Here is a 17798-nt window from a genome sequence, read left to right as displayed (position 1 = left end):
CTCCACACACGCCGGCCTTCTCCCCGCAGCGGCGATGCCTGCCCCTCTCTCTCCCCACAGCAGCGGCGCCTGGGCGGTGCGTGCCCCCCCCCTTCCTCCCTCCCTCATCAACATGGCCTCTCCTCAAGCTGCTCGTGTGGCCGGTGGTGGTCATGCAGCTCGCACGACCGGTGGCGCTCGAATAGCTCCCAATGGTGGTGGCGCGGCCGGATCTGGTGTTAGGGTGGGTGGATCGGCGAGGAGGTGCCCGAATCACTACTACAAAATTTATTAACCACGGCGGACGTTTTTCATTTTCCGTGGCGGGCAAAGGCACCCGCCACGCATCTAAGGTCACGGTTAATAGTAGACTCACCGCGGCGGTCGCCTGTACCCGCCACGGTAAATTGATTAACCGAGGCGGGCACGTTAGGACGCCCGCCTCGGATAATTGTTACAAAAAAAATAAAAAAACAAAGCCCACTGGCGAGCCCACCGGTGAGCCCAATCCTAGACCCAGTGCCCACGCGCCGCCACGACAGATCCGGCCAACCCTCGCGCGCCAGGTCGGAGGAGAGGGAGAAGGGGACCTGAACGCCACAGATCCAGCAGGCCCCGCACACCTGGCCACTGGTGAGGGAGGAGGGGACCGCTCCACCGCGGATCCGACTGCCCCCGTGCGCCTAGCCACCGGAGAGGGAGGAGGGGGCGGCACCACCGTGGATCCGGCGACCCCTATGCACCAGGCCACCGGAGAGGAAGGAGGGGGCACGCTGTCATGGATCCAGGCGGCCCCACGTGCCTGGGCACCGGAGAGGGAGGAGGGGGCATGCCGTCGCGGATCCGGCCTCCCCATGCACCTGGCCACCAGAGAGGGAGGAGGGGCATGCGTCGTCGTGGATCCAGCCGCCCCCGCGCGCTTGGCCACTTGAGAGGGAGGAGGGGGGCGCGTCGGCGTGGATCCGGCCGCCCCCGCGCGCCTGGCCACTGGAGAGGGAGGAGGAGGGCGCGCCGCCACGAATCCGGCTGCCCCCCATGCCTGGCCGCCGAAGAGAGAGGAGGAGGGTGCCTTGCTATGCCGCCCCGCTTTGAAGTTGGGGAGGGCCTCTGCCACCGGAGACGAAGGGGAGGAGGGGAATCGAAGGGAAGGGGAGGGGAAGAGGGCGGTCGGGTTTTGCGAGGAGAGGAAGGGGAAGGGGAGGAGGGCGGTCGGGTCTAGCGTCGCGAGCGGCAGGGAGAGATAGTGCGGGTGCGGCTGAGGAGGGAGGAAGTGAAGGTGAAACCCTAGGTCTAGTATATATGTGTGACCTTGAAATTGGGCCTCTTGGGCTAGCGGGTTGGGCCTGATTTACTGAGGCGGGTGAAGTTATAATGCCTGCCTCGGTTAATGATTTACCGAGGCGGTTACGTTAAGATGTCCGCCTCGGTTAATATATATTAACCGTGACGGGTATTTTAAGGGTGCCCGCCTCGGTTAATCAATTTTGCGAGGCGGTTTATGTAACCGCCTCGGTTGAAATTTTTGCCCGCCTCGGGGGGTGTTTTCAAAAGGTCACGGTAAATCTTTTTTGTAGTAGTGAATCCAGTGAGGAGCTAGATCCGAGGCACAGATCCGACGAGCAAAGCGGCGGCATGTGGATGGGCTGGGCTCGTTGGGTCTGTCCACATGTTTTCTTCTTATTTTTTATTAATTAACTGGCGGGCGACCAACTGCCTCCGTTAAGACCAAATTAACCATGATCTTTGCGCGGAGGCGAATAGGATGCCCACCTCGGTTAATCATTTTTGTGCATCTCGGTTAAGTTTTCTTAAATAGTGTTTTATTCATGGTAATGCACCCCATCCAATGAGTTTAATGGTGCAATCACCTGGGTTTCTGCGTAGGAATTAGAAACTAGAGGTTAAAGTAGATTTTTGCTTTCTTGCGAAATCTTGAAGGAGGTGCAGTGTTCCAGAGGAAAGGAAAGATTGTTTTCCATTGTTTCAAACGCTATGCTCCACTCGTGTTCCTGCGTTTTTGTTTCTTTTAATTTTTCTATAAAAATCTTTTGATCTAAACTGCCCCTTAGAGCCTAATACTATAACAACAGATTGTAGGGCGATCAAATTCATTATCCTGAATGCATGAAGCAATCTTGGCATTGGAGGCATATCAGGCTCAGATAAGCCCTCAAGAAACTGTACTACCTCAACCATTGTAGGGCGATCAAATTCATTATCCTGAATGCACCAACATGCAACTTTGCAGACTCTTTCAACATCATATAGGTTGACATTGCCATCCAAGTTTGCATCCACAAGGCTTCCAATGCCTCCGTTGAGAAGCTTGTCCACGACTTGCACAGGAAAACACTTAGCATGGTCATCATCAGCAAAAGCTTCTTTACCTGCGTTCCTCCTTCCTGATATAATCTCCAACAAAACCATCCCATAGCTGTAAACATCGACTTTCGATGTAATAGCTGTTCCGCTAATCCATTCAGGAGCAAGGTATCCAATAGTTCCTCTCATTGTAGTTAGAACGCAGCTAAAATCCCTCCCTAGAAACTTTGCCATCCCAAAATCTGCTATTTTTGGAATGAAAGATGCATCAAGAAGTATGTTTTGTGGTTTGATATCACAATGTATTATGCAGTCACGACAGCTATGATGCAAGTACGCTAGCCCTCTAGCAACACCAAGAGCTATCTGATATCTAATGTTCCAACCCAAAACGGTACCATGGCTCTCGAACAGATGGACGTCAAGGGAACGGTTTGGCATGTGCTCATACACTAGTAGCCTCCTATCACCTTCACAACAAAACCCGACAAGTTTAACCAAATTGACATGCTGGATGATGCCTATTGAGCTCACTTCAGACCTGAACTGCTTCTCTCCCTGGTGGGCACCATCTAGCCTTTTCACGGCTATGGCAACCGAGCCACTCAGGCACCCCTTAAATACAGAACCGAAACCACCTGTGCCTAACTTCTCCCAGAAATTGTTAGTTGCACGTTTTATATCAATATACCTGAATGCAATGATCCCAATGCCACCCTGATCATTGTCCACTCGATGACTAGACCTCTTACTGCTTCTCCAGATCACAATTAGAAAGATGAACGCTAAGGTGAGAGTACTTACACCCGCAGCAACGCTAACACTGATGATCATTCCATGTTTATGGTTTTTCCCACTTTGCACCTCTTTTGCAGCAAGACGAAGGTAGAGAATTTCTCCACTGTCATCAGCAGCTACATTGGTTAGATCGTCGTGCCAAACGGAGCAACCGCCTTGGCCGTAGGAATACGCTGTGCAAGAGCAATTACTCAAACAAAATCCCTCACATGATTTTGCACTTGTGGCATTCTGTATACCTATGCCGTTACTGGGCAGCCTACTGAATGGCATAGGATAGAATTTTTTTGACATGCTTGTATGTTTGTTGCTGTCGTTGCAATCCAATGGAGTATTCCTGATGCACCCACCAGTCCTGTCCTCCAGTTCCCAATCCTCAGGCGATCTTACAGAGAAGCCCTTCATGCAGGAGCACAACGGATTTGCGCTGTTAGAGCAGACCGTGAAAGCTCCACAGACAGCATAGACATCACATCGACTTCTTGGAGAGTAGCTGAATGTGATCCAATCATTTCTATCCCAGCCCCATACGCGCACCTTCCATTGACCAGAGACATCTAACACAACCTGAAATATTGTGCTCTCATTCACCAAGGTGTAGGAGAAGTAGAACTCTTGGTCACTGTTAACAAACATATAATTGCAGTAAGCGGGATCCGACATCTCCGGTATTGCGTTGAAGTATCCGCCATTGCCATTCCACTCGCCAGAAGACCAATACTCCGTAGATGATTTCCATGACAGCCTCATGCTCTCATCAAGGCCAGGAGCTAGGCCAATGGAATAGACACCAGGAGCTTGGTCATTCAGATTCCTTCTTGAAACAAAACGGCGGTTCAGACCGGTGACCTTGTTTCTGCCCAATTTTGCACCGGGTAGCAGGGTGTCAGTTGGGTAGTCAAAGCTCTGCCAAAACACGTCCGAGGAGTTGGAGGAGCTCCGCAGGACGAGGTTCCCGTCGCCCGTCGGCCAGCAGAACAGCGACGGTGCTGTTCGCCGTGATGTTGGCCTGGGTAGACCAGACCATGGTGGTGCCGTGGGCTATGATGACCAGGTTGCCGTCGTCGGAGATCATGAGCTCCGGTGAAGAAAGATTGGAGACCGGGTTCCCCGTTGGCGCTCCACACCGGTGTCAGCTTGGGGACCTTGTGGAACCATATTCCAAGGTATGAGTTGGAGGTGGTGTTGGTGGAACTGTTGCTGTTATTGGTCTGGAAGAAGCCGAGCGCGAACTTGCCGTTGCTGGAGACAAGCCTCTCGTCTCCGGCCAGCGAGCCACCGCGCGAGAGTGTATCTGTCGCCGCAGAGCATGAAGGAGCGTGCAGCGACAAAAGGAACTCACAAAGAACGACGAGGAGTTGCATGGCGAGAGAAGTATGTGGATTGGAAGATGGGAGATCGATGGGAGAAGTTGATTTGCTTGCAAGGTAGCGCCGTGGCGATGGTGTAAGCTAGCTAGGACGTTGAATCGCATTGCAGTTGCAGAATGCAAGAGGCCATGTCGTTTTTCTTATAGAAATTGAGGGAGCCCACGCCAAGCGCCCCCGTCCACCTCCCATTCTTTCTTTACCCTTGCACGGAGGTAAACAAAACTTAAAAGGTCCACATTTTTTACCAAAATTGCAGCTACTTGCTGCTCCCGGAGTCCCGGTTGCTTGACAGCTTGACTTCAGAAGACAAGGAAAGTAATTATAAGATTACTCAATTTTATATGCCCAACCGATGTTTGCATGCTTTGGTGAAGCAAATGTAACTTAACCAATCAGGCAATACGTACACATCCTACTAATGGTTTCACAATTCACATACGAAGTGAAAACTACTTCACAAAATTGTCGATTTTTTAATCCAATTTGGACGACACATTAATGATTGTGTTTGAACTTACATATAAATTTAGGGGTTACTTTGCATTATTTTTATAATAACAGAGATGGGTAATTTAAATGCAAATTTAGAGGTGGGTAAATTAGGTATAAATTCTGGGATTCTTTTAAATTATCTCATAAATAGCAAATGTGTGTAATCTACACACAAATTTGAGAGGGATATTTTAAATTATCTTTCATAATAGCAAGCTGAGTAATTTACATATGAATTTAGGGTGTTATTTTAATTTACCTTTCATAATGAAAAATGTGGGTAGTTTAGATGCAAAGGATTACTTTATGTGTTTTTTCATAATGACAAATAAAGGTGGATAACTTTTTATAAACCACTTCTGATCCTGGAGACGTGTTCCACCATCAAGATCCATGCATGATTACAACATAATCAGTGGCAAATTATTGTATCATGTAAGAAGTTTAGAAGTGCCAAGAAAATTCTCACAAAAAATGCCCAGCCATCCATTCAGTAGACCTAATCGTCATTGACAATAATGTCCATATAATATGTCTGTTTTTAGAAGCATTTTGTAGCTATCTATTAACATAGTCTAAAGTGACCCCTAAATCTAAATTACCTATGTCTGTTACTGTATAGCTCAATGAAGGAATAGTTTTCCTCTTTTTAATGCTCCTTGATCCTTTTTAGTATGTGGGATTAGCTAGAATGTAAAATATTATAGAAGGATGGAATATATCAATATATGGTTGGTTGATTTTGATTCTCACTGTTTGCAAAGAAGCACTACCAAACGGGAACTTCTTATAACTTTTGGCGCAACATTTCTTATCAATGCTAGTCATCAGTCAGATCTATCCTTTTGCCCTTTGGTTCGGTATCTGACAAAATGTGTCTGTCTTTTTTCTTTTGGTTTCCTCTTGTAAATTGATAGCATGATTATTAGACAATAAATAGCATGCATTACCTTGTGGGGTCAACGACGGCCAGCTGTTTTATGACTCTTCGGAACATGGAATCGTCATCACGCTTATAGTGGTAGCACAGATGTGGAAATTGATGGTAAGAGGAAATAAATCATAGTCTGAGAGTCCAAGTACTGACTGGGAAAACAGAATGGACTCGCTTGGCCGGCAGTCAGAAGAGAACAAAACTACTACACCCATTTCAAACCATGGATCTAAAAGATTGTTCGGGGTATTCTTTTTTCGGTCAAGAATGTCCTCGCCGGCAGCAAGCAAATATTAAACTTACCCTCACATAAGAATACTAATGCCTATAGGAAAAATTTGGTGCACATATGATTAGGATGTGTTTGACAAACATGATTGCAGTATTCTGAAAGGATATATATCATGGTTGCTGTCTCCCTCACGCCCCTGCCTAGCCCCAGCCCCGTCGTCGCCTACTTAGCTTGACTTGACGAGTTCCAGCCGCCAAGCAGCTCCTCTCCCAGTCACACACACTAAGTGACACGACCGAGTGGCTACTCATCGACCGCCTCTCACACTAAGCACAATCGAACAAAAGTTTTAAGAATGGAACAAACAGATTCTGAAGCCTTGCATGTTGCATGGGCGACAGATCGACTGGGATCTAGGCCCCTTGTCAGGGAAGAGGACGAGGCTGGGTAATGAATGTTGGAATTAGCCCAGGATCAGAACACCCAGACTGCAGCACACAAATGCATACCGGGGCAACAAATGTTCAGAAGAAAAATCAATAGGAAAGATAGGCAGGACAGTACTCTTTTTTTTTGACGAAAACATAACATATATATTAAACCAAACGAAGTACAAGAAGGTTCCCAAAGGGAAACCTTGATACAACGAGGTCTAGAGACCAGAAATAAAGACAGCAGCGTCGACTAAGGCGACGAGATCGACTTGCATGCCAGCGGGGGAAATACGCAGAGGCGTCCAGGACGCGTGCACCTGGATGGATTGACCGCACAAAGCGACGGTTGAAGGGGAATCGGATAAGCCATCTAAGAAGACATATTCCGGCAACCGAAAGATGAAGTTGTTGACGTTGTCGGAGGAAGAAGAAGCTTGAACCGATATCCTAGACGAAGGCAGCATCGTCGATCCAACGCCGAAGAAGTAGCTGTCTGATTGGAACAAAGGTAACAAGGACCACAGACACTATGCATACACTAATCAGAAAGGGATGAGAGAGCCGAGAGTCTCTATCCGAATGAAGATCTATAGCCATGCAAGTGAGGTACGAAAGAAGAAAATAAAGAAAAATAAAAACAAAAACTAAAAAGGAGAAAAGATGGAGATGCTCAGAGGACTTCGCCGGGGAGAAGGACAACGACACGGACAGGGATGCAGTGGAGGTCGCTGGAGCCGGGGTCGACGACGGAGGCGGCGATGTGGGGGGCGGAGAGGATGTAGTGGACGGCGAAGGCGTGAACGGGATGGTGTCAGTGTCGGTGGCGGCGTCGATGGCCGGCTCGGCCTTCTGCAGCAGCCACTGCACGGTCTCGCCGTCGGACTGGCCGAGCCCCCGCGCGAGATGGAAGATCCGCGCAGCACACAGCGCGGGCATCAGGATCCGGCGACCCCTGCCGTCGTCCTTGGTGTGGCGGTCCTTGTTGGAGCTCCGCTTGGGCGCGAGCGTCTGCTTCCTCAGCTCCCCGGGCTGCGCCACCACCTGCAGCTGCTGCTCCGTGCCTCCGTGTTGCTGCTGCTGATGCTGCCCGGAGCCGCTGGAGATGGCAGATACGCCGATACAGAGGAGCAGCGCCGCCTGGATCTGCTGTGACACCTCGGATGAGTTCTTCTTCTCCATCTTTCTCCAAAGCTTTATTTGGCTAGAGGATCTTACAAGGAAGAGGAAGAGGGGAGCAGGAGATGCAGGGGGCCGGCCCTCCTGTCCTGCCGCCGGCGAGGACGCCGAGGAGGACAGGGGACCGGCGGCGGTGAAGGGAGGGAGGAGTTGTTGGGAGAGGATAAGGATAGCTACGCACTCGGCGGTATCCGCACAGCGCGTCCACGAGTCCTGATGTCTCGGCAGGACAGTACTCGAATGGACTGGGGAAAATGCAGTTTTTATTTGCTATTCCAATACATGCGTTGAGCAAACTATTTATGGACCAAAAGAAAAGTTTAGGCAGCATGCCTTTATTACATTTTTTTTTTTTGACAGAACTGGAGGGGCGTGAGCCCCTGCAGGAATTTATATAAAGTAAAAAAGTTCGGAACAGTTAGCCTTTATTACAATTCCCACGCACACACTCTAGTAATGGTGATTGGCTGACTGCTCACTGCCATGGCCACTTCTGCGAGTGTAAGCTTCAGGCCATGAGACATACTCAAGAGCAGAGTCAGCATTCTGAACAAATTGAGGCCTCTAGTGCTGGGTTCAGTGATTGATGAGTACAAGGATACACGTGGGTAACTTTATTTTGTAGGATTAATGATAAATAGTTCATATTGACCTCCAGGGCACTTCCCAATTTTGGAAAGGCCTACATAAGGTGAAGCATTTGTATAAATGGGGTGCTGAATATAATGTTCACAAAGGGGAAGCTATTAGTTTTTGGCATGATACTTGGTTTGGAGGTCTTCCCTTGAAAATACAGTATAGACAATTTTTTAAAATCTGTCAAAATCTAGAAGCTACAGTGAAGGGTATGTGGAATGAGAGTGGATGGGATATCCCTCTTAGAAGTCTGCATGGGGCTATACTTGATGAATGGAATGATCTGCACAGGATGTGAGTATGGATGGACTAGGAGATGATGAAGTTAATTGAGTTCTGAAAAAATCAAGGAATTTCTCAACTTAATCGCTATATACTTGTCTTACTCATGGGAGAGTCAAGAACATGTTAACTTATATGATTTGGAAATGTAGGATACCCTTAAAAGTTAAGGTCTTCCTTTGGCAAGTTTTACATAGGAAATTACAAACTGCTCTTTCTCTAACAAAACGGGGATGGCAGGAGAGCCCTCTCTGCTGTATATGTCCTGAAATTGAAACGGTCAATCATCTTTTTTTTAGGTGTGTCTTTGCACAATACATTTGGAGTTGCATAATGGATGCTTTTAATCTACATGAATTTCCAACATCTATACATGATGTGATATCCTGATGGATGCCAAGGAGGCTTCGGATGCCTAAGAAACTATATGTTTCACGTTTTTTTGCAGGAGTGGCTTTGGTGATCTGGAAGAATAGGGCCCTGTTTAGTTTCCCACCCAAAATTTTTTCATCCATCTCATCGAATCTTTAGACACATGCATGGAACATTAAATGTACATAAAAATAAATTAATTACACAGTTTAGTTGAAAATCGCGAGACGAATCTTTTAAGCCTAGTTACTCCATGATTAGCCTTAAGTGCTACAGTAACCCACATGTGCTAATGACAGATTAGTTATACTTAATAGATTTGTCTTGCAGTTTCCTGACGAGTTATGTAATTTGTTTTTTTTATTAGTTTCTAAGAACTTCTCCCGACATCCTTCCGACACATCCGATGTGACATAAAAAAAATTTCATCTCCAAAGCCTAGGGCCCTGTTTAGATTGAGGTTGAAAATTTTTTGGGTGTCACATCGGATGTGTCGGAAGGATGTCGGGAAGGGTTTTTACAAACTAATAAAAAAAGAAATTACATAGCTCGTTAGAAAACTGCAAGACAAATCTATTAAGTATAATTAATCTATTATTAGCACATATGGGTTACTGTAGCACTTAAGACTAATCATGGCGTAACTAGGCTTAAAAGATTTGTCTCGCGATTTTCAACCAAACTGTGTAATTAGTTTATTTTTTATCTACATTTAATGTTCCATGCATGTGTCCAAAGATTCGATGGGATGGATGAAAAATTTTTAGGTGAGTAACTAAACAGGGCCTAGGAATAAGATGTCCATCGAGAAACAGTTCCCTAGTACACCTGATGCATGATTCACTCGGCTGTCAATTTTCTGCATACATGGGTGGACCTGCAAAGGGAGAACAACAAAACCAAGATAAAGGAGATGGTTCAATCCTTATCTGACTGGATGTTGCAGAAAGAATATTTTGTTAGACCCTTTTCAGATGTTGCAGTCATTTAGGGTCCCTTTGGTTAGGCTTTTGAACCTGCTTTTGCTTTTGTAAAAGCCAAAAGCCAACCAAAGGGTCCAAAAGCCACAAGTGCTTTTGCCCAAAAGCAGCTTTTCTCGTAGTACAAATCCAAAAGCAACTCACCCCCTGCTTTCACTAACTTTTGGGATCTGTTCAGTTTTTTTTCCAAAAGTTACAAGTGACCAACCAAATGACTTTTGGATTTTTCAAAACCCACATCCCACAGCAGCTTTTCAAAAGCTCAAAGCTCACAGTAGTTTTTCCAAAAGTCACAGCCCAACCAAACACACCCTTAGACTTGTGTCTTCAGTTTCGATGGGGTAGGATCTTGTCCTAGGGTTGGTTGCTTGGTTTGGTGCAAGTTTGCTTCCCAGGTTTGAAGTTCCGCCGAGTTGCTGAGTTTGTTTTTGTTTTTGTTTTTGTTTTTGCTTTTTTTTCACTACATTTTTAAACTGGTATCCCTAATATGTAAAGACTCTGTTATTCGCTTTCTTAAAAGCTGAGTTAATCTCCTTTCTAAAAAAAGTTCATATTGACCCATTAAGGCAATTTGGTTTTTTTTTCTAGTAATTAGATTCGACATATTCTCTTTGTTCCTTAATAGCTGTCATTGTTGGTGTGCATGCTATAAGTTTAAACTCGATTTATAGAAAATACGTGCAATATTTTTATCTCTAAATAAATTTATTAAAAAACTAAATTCAAAGATCTTTCTAATGATACTAAGGCCTTGTTTAGTTTGCAAAAAAATTTAAGATTCCCCGTCACATCAAATCTTTGGTCACATGCATGGAGCATTAAATATAGACGAAAATAAAAACTAATTGTACAGTTTATCTGTAATTTGTGAGATGAATCTTTTGAGCCTAGTTACTCTGTGATTGGACAATATTTGTCAAATAAAAACGAAAGTGCTACAGTAGCTAAAAACAAAAAATTTGCCAACTAAACAAGGCCTAATTATATAACATAAATATTAATATTTTTCTAATATATATTTAATTAAAGTTGTTCAAAAATTTTAGAAAATGGGCACTGTAGCACTTTTGTTTGTATGTAACTAATATTTTCAATCATATATTAACTATGCTCAAAAGATTCGTATGAGGTGCCGTGAGAGGACCAAGGGTAAAACTCGTGTGGGACAGGCCAGCCTGCCTATGGGCTATGGCACAAATTCGGGCCTTGTTTAGATACGAAAATTTTTTGGATTTCGTTACTGTAGCACTTTCGTTTGTTCGCAGCAAATATTATCCAATCATACACTAACTGAGGTCAAAAGATTCGTCTCGCGATTTACAGACAAACTGTGTAATTAGTTTTTGTTTTCATTTATATTTAGTGCTTTATGCATGTAACGCAATATTCGATGTGACGGAGAATATTGAAAATTTTTTAGATTTTGGTGGAAACTAAACAAGGCCTCGGTACAATTTGTGGAACCTACTAGTTTAGATAAAATACTTCAAAAAGATTGAGCATGGTTCCTGAATTTCGCAACCAGACACCTTATCAACAGCTATCTTAACTACTCCGCCCATGTAACATCATATACTCATATCGAGTCAACAGATCATAGACTTAGTTCAGAGATCTAGGAAACGTCAAAAGTAAAGAAGAAAACAGCAAGCCCGACTCACCTCTTGGATGAAGTGGAATGGCCGGTCCAACCAGTTTTCTCCCGCGACAGAAACAAAGATATGGTACTCAAAATATGAACTTTGTCAGTCAACATCCAACAACATACTCAGTATCCCATAATCTCGGATTTAAATCTTGCTCCACGAAAGTATAAACCAAATGCAGGAACCAACACATGAAGTGGCATAGCACAGGCAACAAATCTTGCAACACCAAGCCACTGAACCACATTCCATCACAGCCAGAACAATTTGCCTAGAACATCAGTACAACATAGCAGGGCAACAAAGTCATCCTCTTCCATCCTACCAAGAAACCAAACGAAAGAACAGGCAGGAGCAGCGCTCAGGCCCTCTCGCCCCTGATGCGGCGCGCGAGCTGGATGTCCTTGGGCATGATGGTGACCCTCTTGGCGTGAATGGCGCAGAGGTTGGTGTCCTCGAAGAGCCCCACCAGGTACGCCTCGGCGGCCTCCTGCAGCGCCGCCACCGCCGACGACTGGAACCGCAGGTCCGTCTTGAAGTCCTGCGCGATCTCCCGGACGAGGCGCTGGAAGGGGAGCTTCCGGATGAGCAGCTCCGTGCTCTTCTGGTACTTGCGGATCTCACGGAGCGCGACGGTGCCGGGGCGGAACCGGTGCGGCTTCTTCACGCCGCCCGTGGCCGGTGCCGACTTGCGTGCCGCCTTGGTGGCCAGCTGCTTCCGCGGCGCCTTGCCGCCGGTCGACTTGCGCGCCGTCTGCTTCGTGCGGGCCATCGGAGCGAGAGGGCTGCGGTGGGCGGCGCGAGGAGATTGGAGGAGGATTCGAAATGGGAACGCGGGTGCGCAGCTGTGGATGCGGGAAAGTGTTTCGGGGCGAGTATTTGTAGCGGGCAGCAGCAAGGCGGGATCGCGAAAATTTTGGGCGAGGCGGCGAGGCGGGGAAAGGGTGGGTGGGTGGGGTCTCGTCTCGGCCGTCGGATGGAAATGGACGGTGGATGTCGCTGCTGCTGGTGCCGATCCACGTCACGGGGTGATGGTGCAACGCCATTGGTGGAGACGGTCTTGGAGTGGATCGTGAGCCCCACAAGGTGTCTCATGTGTTCTGTCTCCAGAGTTTTTCCTCGTTGGCGAGGCGACCGACCGACGAGAGCGACCGTGAGGTCCGTGAAGCGTGAACACATGTCATTTTAATAACAAAAAAAAAACGGCACTAAAGGTATTCATTTTTTTATTGATACAGTGGAAATTACAAGCTGCGTATAGGAAAAAAGGAAATGAAAAAACACCAAGCTTCTGATTACGTGTTAGTCTAATCACGTGTTATGCAACACAAATCTACCGCCAACCTGCTAGTTTTTTTTTAATTATGATGGCTATGTATGAAACTCAACTGTAACAAACAAAGAATAATTATTTCTAAGATACACGGACTATTATTGTCTAACCATGAATTAATTAGGCTCAAAAAAATTTTGTCTCGCAAATTACAGGTGTGCAATTAGGCTTTGTTTAGATCCAAAAGATTTTTGGATTTTAACATTTATTTGAGAAATATTGTCCAATCGTGGAGTAACTAGGCTTAAAAGTTTTGTCTCGCGATTTACAGGCAAACTGTACAATTAGTTTTTGTTTTCATCAATATTTAATGATGTGGAGTCAAAAAAAAATAGGTTTTTCATTTTATAATTCTGTGATTTACTATGATTTTTCAAAGGTTCAACTGAAATAAATAAAAGACAAAATTGCCTTTGAAAACCGGCTTATAACCAGTTAAAGAGGTAAAATGAATGGTTTTAAAATCTTAGGAGATGGTTTACACGATTTTAGAGTTCAGAGAGTGAAAACAGATTTTCGTAAAAGTTGAGGGAGATAATATGAACTTTTTCTAATTTTAGTCAGGATTTTTTTCTAACCTACTGCCTGAAAGATCCATGGTTTGCAAAATTTTGGGTGTTTGGCAATCTTCATTATTTCGCATTAATTCTCAGTCCTAAATGTAAAACGATATGTGTACCTGGAGATCGATCAGTATGGACCCTACATGTCACATCTACCTTTATCTCTTCTACCTTTTTTTCTATCTCGTCACATCTGGATCTGCATAGTTGTTTGGCCTCACTCCACCTCCACTTCTACGCTTCCTAGCCATGCGTCATTGCGTCAACCTCGTCTATGCCGGTGGCACCCTCGCCCTACGCCTAGGCCCGAGTCTATGCGCAGCGCCTCCATGATCGATCGTGCTGGGGCGGGAGCATAGGCGAGAAGGACACCAGAGGCAAAAACGTTTTCGGTAGGAAAACATGGCTCAACCCTCGTGGTATATAATTCATCACTGTAGCACTGTAGTTTCTATTTGGCCGTTATTGTTTAACTATGGACTCGAAAGATTCATCTTCCAAATTATAGGCAAATTGTGTAATTAGTTATTTTTTATCTATATTTAATGTTCTATGCGTGTGCCACAAGATTCGATGTGACGAGAAATCTTAAAAAGTTTTTGGTCTTTGGTTGGAACTAAACAAGGCCTTAATCCATGATTCATTTCACGGCTTAACTACTAGATACTAATCAAGAAAGAATCAAGTCATTTAGAAAGGATTCTCGATAATTCTCATCAAGAATTAGATTTTAAGTGGTTCTAAACACACCCATATATAATCTATGCAAATTAAAAATAAGTGGTCATGCTTAAAAGTTGGGATGGCTACAACGTGGACGTGTCATGCCGTGGTGGACATGGAAACGGGGAACCAACCACATGGGATCAGAAGGATCAGGAGACGTGGAATGTTTAGATTCAAAATTCTTTTGAGATTTTGACATTGTAGTAATTTTAATTTTATTTGACAAACATTGTCCAATCATGCAGTAACTAGATTTAAAAAATTTGTATCGTGATTTACATATAAACTATACAATTAGTTATATTTTTTATTTATATACTAGTAATTATGCACGTGCGACACGCACGTGTTTTTTAAAAACATCATTATACAATTAATTATTATGCTAGAAAGACTAAATCATTAACTTCAAAGAGATTTAGACTCCATGAATATTCATTTCTTATTTCTCAATGCATATATCAGTAAAGGCGACAATTAGATCAATTGTGTCCATAGGCTTAATTAAGATAAAAATATTTTTTTATATATATAAGCAAAGAACCTATCTAACCAATTTGCGACATAAGGAAGATCTAATAAGAATAGAAAAGAAAATACCCAACCTAGTGTCGAATAAAGGCTGACAGTGAGATCCTGGTGGAATATAAATTTCAATGAAAAGTATTAAAATAACAAGAGAAGGACTCACGTACAACTTTGAACTTTGGTTGGGCTCGTTGATTGCAATGTGCTCCAACAATTGGTATCTACAGCAAGCGATTCGCCCGTCTAGAGGCTGGGCAGCGGTCGGTCAAACTTGTTGAAGCAAAAGCAAGCGTGTGAGAGGAATTGAGGAATTGAAGGTAGTGGGCACGGAGCGCCTCTGCGCGCTCAACGCAACTTGGCCGGACCGGAGAATCTCCAGACGGCGCGTGCGTGCAGAACAAGAGCAAGCGCAAGGGACAAGGTTGTATCGAAGGGACGTGTGCTTCACCAGCTCTTCCCGATCGCCATGGTCACCGGTCTCTACCTCGAGTCCAGTGAATATCACGAACCTTGTGACGCACGACGAGCTGCCTGGGCCGATACGGTGCTGATGATCTTGAAGAGCCTTACATACAAAAAGCAATGCTGCTTAGCTTCTTGCCTGTAGGATCTCTGGACCGGGTACAAGCCACTTTGGGACAGCCTCTTGGGGGTATGCGAGGGGCTCGGCGACATAGATCGACGCGCGTCCAGCCTCTCAAACCACGGCTGCCATGGGATCGGCAAAGGGAGCACAGTCTCGTCGTGCCTCCAGCCAGCCGCCGAGTCCTGAAAACTCTGACCCAACTGCGCACATGTTGTCTCGTCAGCCCCTGTGCTGTCACACCATGCTGCCTCCAGTGGACACGACGACGACCGGCTCCACGAGCTTCCGATCTGTTCTTCTTCATCGATCCACATGAGGACATTTCGTGTTAGCAGCCTTTATTTACTTTACTTCCATATAATGTATTCTACTTTACTTCCTTATATATACGTATTCTACCTTAACTCTACCATATGCGGTGTAGATGACACGGTCAAGTGCTAATTGAGACCGAGAAGGAGTTGTGTGCTATGTGTGATAAGATCTCAAATGACGAAAGGCTCACATAAGGCCTTGTTTAGTTCCCAAAAATTTTTAAGATTCTCTATCATATCGAATCTTACGACACATGCATGCTGCACTAAATATATATGAAAACAAAAACTAATTGCACAGTTCATCTGTAAATCGCGAGACGAATCTTTTAAACCTAGTTACACCATAATTAGACAATGTTTGTCAAATAAAAACGAAAGTGTTAGAGCATCCCCAACCGTTTTGCATAATTGGTTTGGCAAATGAGGGAGTTTGCCAAGTCTCAAAAAAATATGGCAAAGGTGAAAAGAGGCAATCTCCAATGGTTTGGTATTAATCACTTCGCGCCAATTTTTCAATGCCAAGTGTGAACAGGTTTGGCATATATCAATCCTTCCTCTTTTTTGCCAAGTTAACAAAATTGCAAAGTCTAAATGCCAAACCGTTGGATAAGTGTTTTTAAGACTTTTTTGCAAATACATGAATGCAAAGCTTATTTGCAAAACGGTTGGGGATGCTCAGTGTCGTTTTCCAAAAGTTTTTGCCAACTGAACTAGGCCAAAAACGGTGTCAAGATCAAACGGTCCTTTTTGGAGTCTAGGAAAAATCTTGGTCTACGAGGAGTCTAGGAGAAATTATTATTGTTATTATTATTATTGTTATTATTATTATTACTATTATTATTACTATTATTATTACTACTATTATTATTACTACTACTATTATTACTATTATTATTATTATTATTATTATTATTATTATTATTATTATTATTATTATTATTATTATTATTATTATTATTATTATTATTATTATTATTATTAATTTTGAAGTGCACACATGCACGAGGAAGTTCTATCTTGAAAGATCAAATTTCTTTTTTCTTCACGTGTTGACGTGGGAATAGAGGGAGTCGTGGAGTCGTGACACAAGAATAGACAGATCATAGAGTCCATTTAGGATTGTATGTGCGTGATGCGAGATTGAGTTGTAGACGTTTATATTTTATACGTATAAGATGTAAGATCACATATGATGAAAGGCTCATATAACACGAAATTCAGATATGTAAGATCACGTATGATGAAAGGCTCATATAACACGAAATTCAGATCGAACGGTTATTAGAGAGAGAGCATCTCTCAAAAAACTCGCTCTTTTATAGTGTGATTTAATGTTCCATACAAGTGCCGTAAGATTCGATATGATTGAGAATTTTGTAAAGTTTTGAGTTTTTGAGTGCATCTAAACAAGGCCTAAATCAGTCATCTGGCGTGCCTGCCATGATATATACAGCTTCTTGAAGTTCCAGTTACCTACTCCTACTCCTGATCAGCTCATCTTTCGGCATGATCTGACCTCGCCCGTGGAGGCGTGGAGTGATGGGCGTCCTGTAAATTTAGCGCCGCATCAACTCGCTTTCGCCGGATGATGATGCCTTTGAGTTCGCAGATGAAAAATGCGGCACGGAAACACCATTGGGGATTGGATTTGCATCCTTTTATCTTTGTCCAAATAGTCTCGTTTGAAAAGAGGTCTAACTAACTCTAAAACATTTGTGGGTTTTTTCTTATTTATTTTTTTGGAATTCGATATTTCTAGCTCCATAAATATGTGGATGCAGAGCTATGGCCTACGGGTACTTGTAAGCTGTTTTTTTTTGCATGTGTTCTATAATACTCCGTTAAGTTGAGTGCCAGTAAAAGTAATTCATATTTGACCAAATTTCTAGTGAATCTTATTCATATTTATGACTCCAAAATAATTTATTATGGAAATACATTTCGTAAGGAATCTAAGATATTTGTTTGATATCAATAAATATTGATAATTTTTTTATTTATAATTAATCAAACTTAGGATACTAAACCATGACACTGTGTTAAAATTGTATATTTTTTTCCTAGACAGAGGGAGTACAAAGGTGAAGCTTGG

At 44.0% G+C, this 17798-nt stretch overlaps 2 protein-coding genes and 1 pseudogene across 2 annotated transcripts; all 3 read right to left on the bottom strand.

The window, feature by feature from the left end:
* LOC8073015 lies at positions 1844-4517 on the bottom strand (annotated as a pseudogene).
* LOC8073014 (transcription factor TCP20) lies at positions 6591-7740 on the bottom strand. Its single transcript, XM_021463578.1, has 2 exons — positions 7271-7740; positions 6591-6615 (listed from the first exon to the last, which is right to left on the bottom strand). The coding sequence occupies exons 1-2, from the start codon at positions 7738-7740 to the stop codon at positions 6591-6593; spliced, it is 495 nt and encodes a 164-aa protein (XP_021319253.1).
* Positions 11763-12496, bottom strand: LOC8073013 (histone H3.2). The gene has a single exon (XM_002446413.2). It carries the CDS (start codon positions 12423-12425, stop codon positions 12015-12017), a length of 411 nt encoding a protein of 136 aa, XP_002446458.1. The 5' UTR covers positions 12426-12496; the 3' UTR covers positions 11763-12014.

This window comes from Sorghum bicolor, chromosome 6 (genome assembly GCF_000003195.3).
Source record: "Sorghum bicolor cultivar BTx623 chromosome 6, Sorghum_bicolor_NCBIv3, whole genome shotgun sequence".
NCBI lineage: Eukaryota > Viridiplantae > Streptophyta > Magnoliopsida > Poales > Poaceae > Sorghum > Sorghum bicolor.
This window is presented reverse-complemented; position numbering and strand designations above follow the sequence as displayed.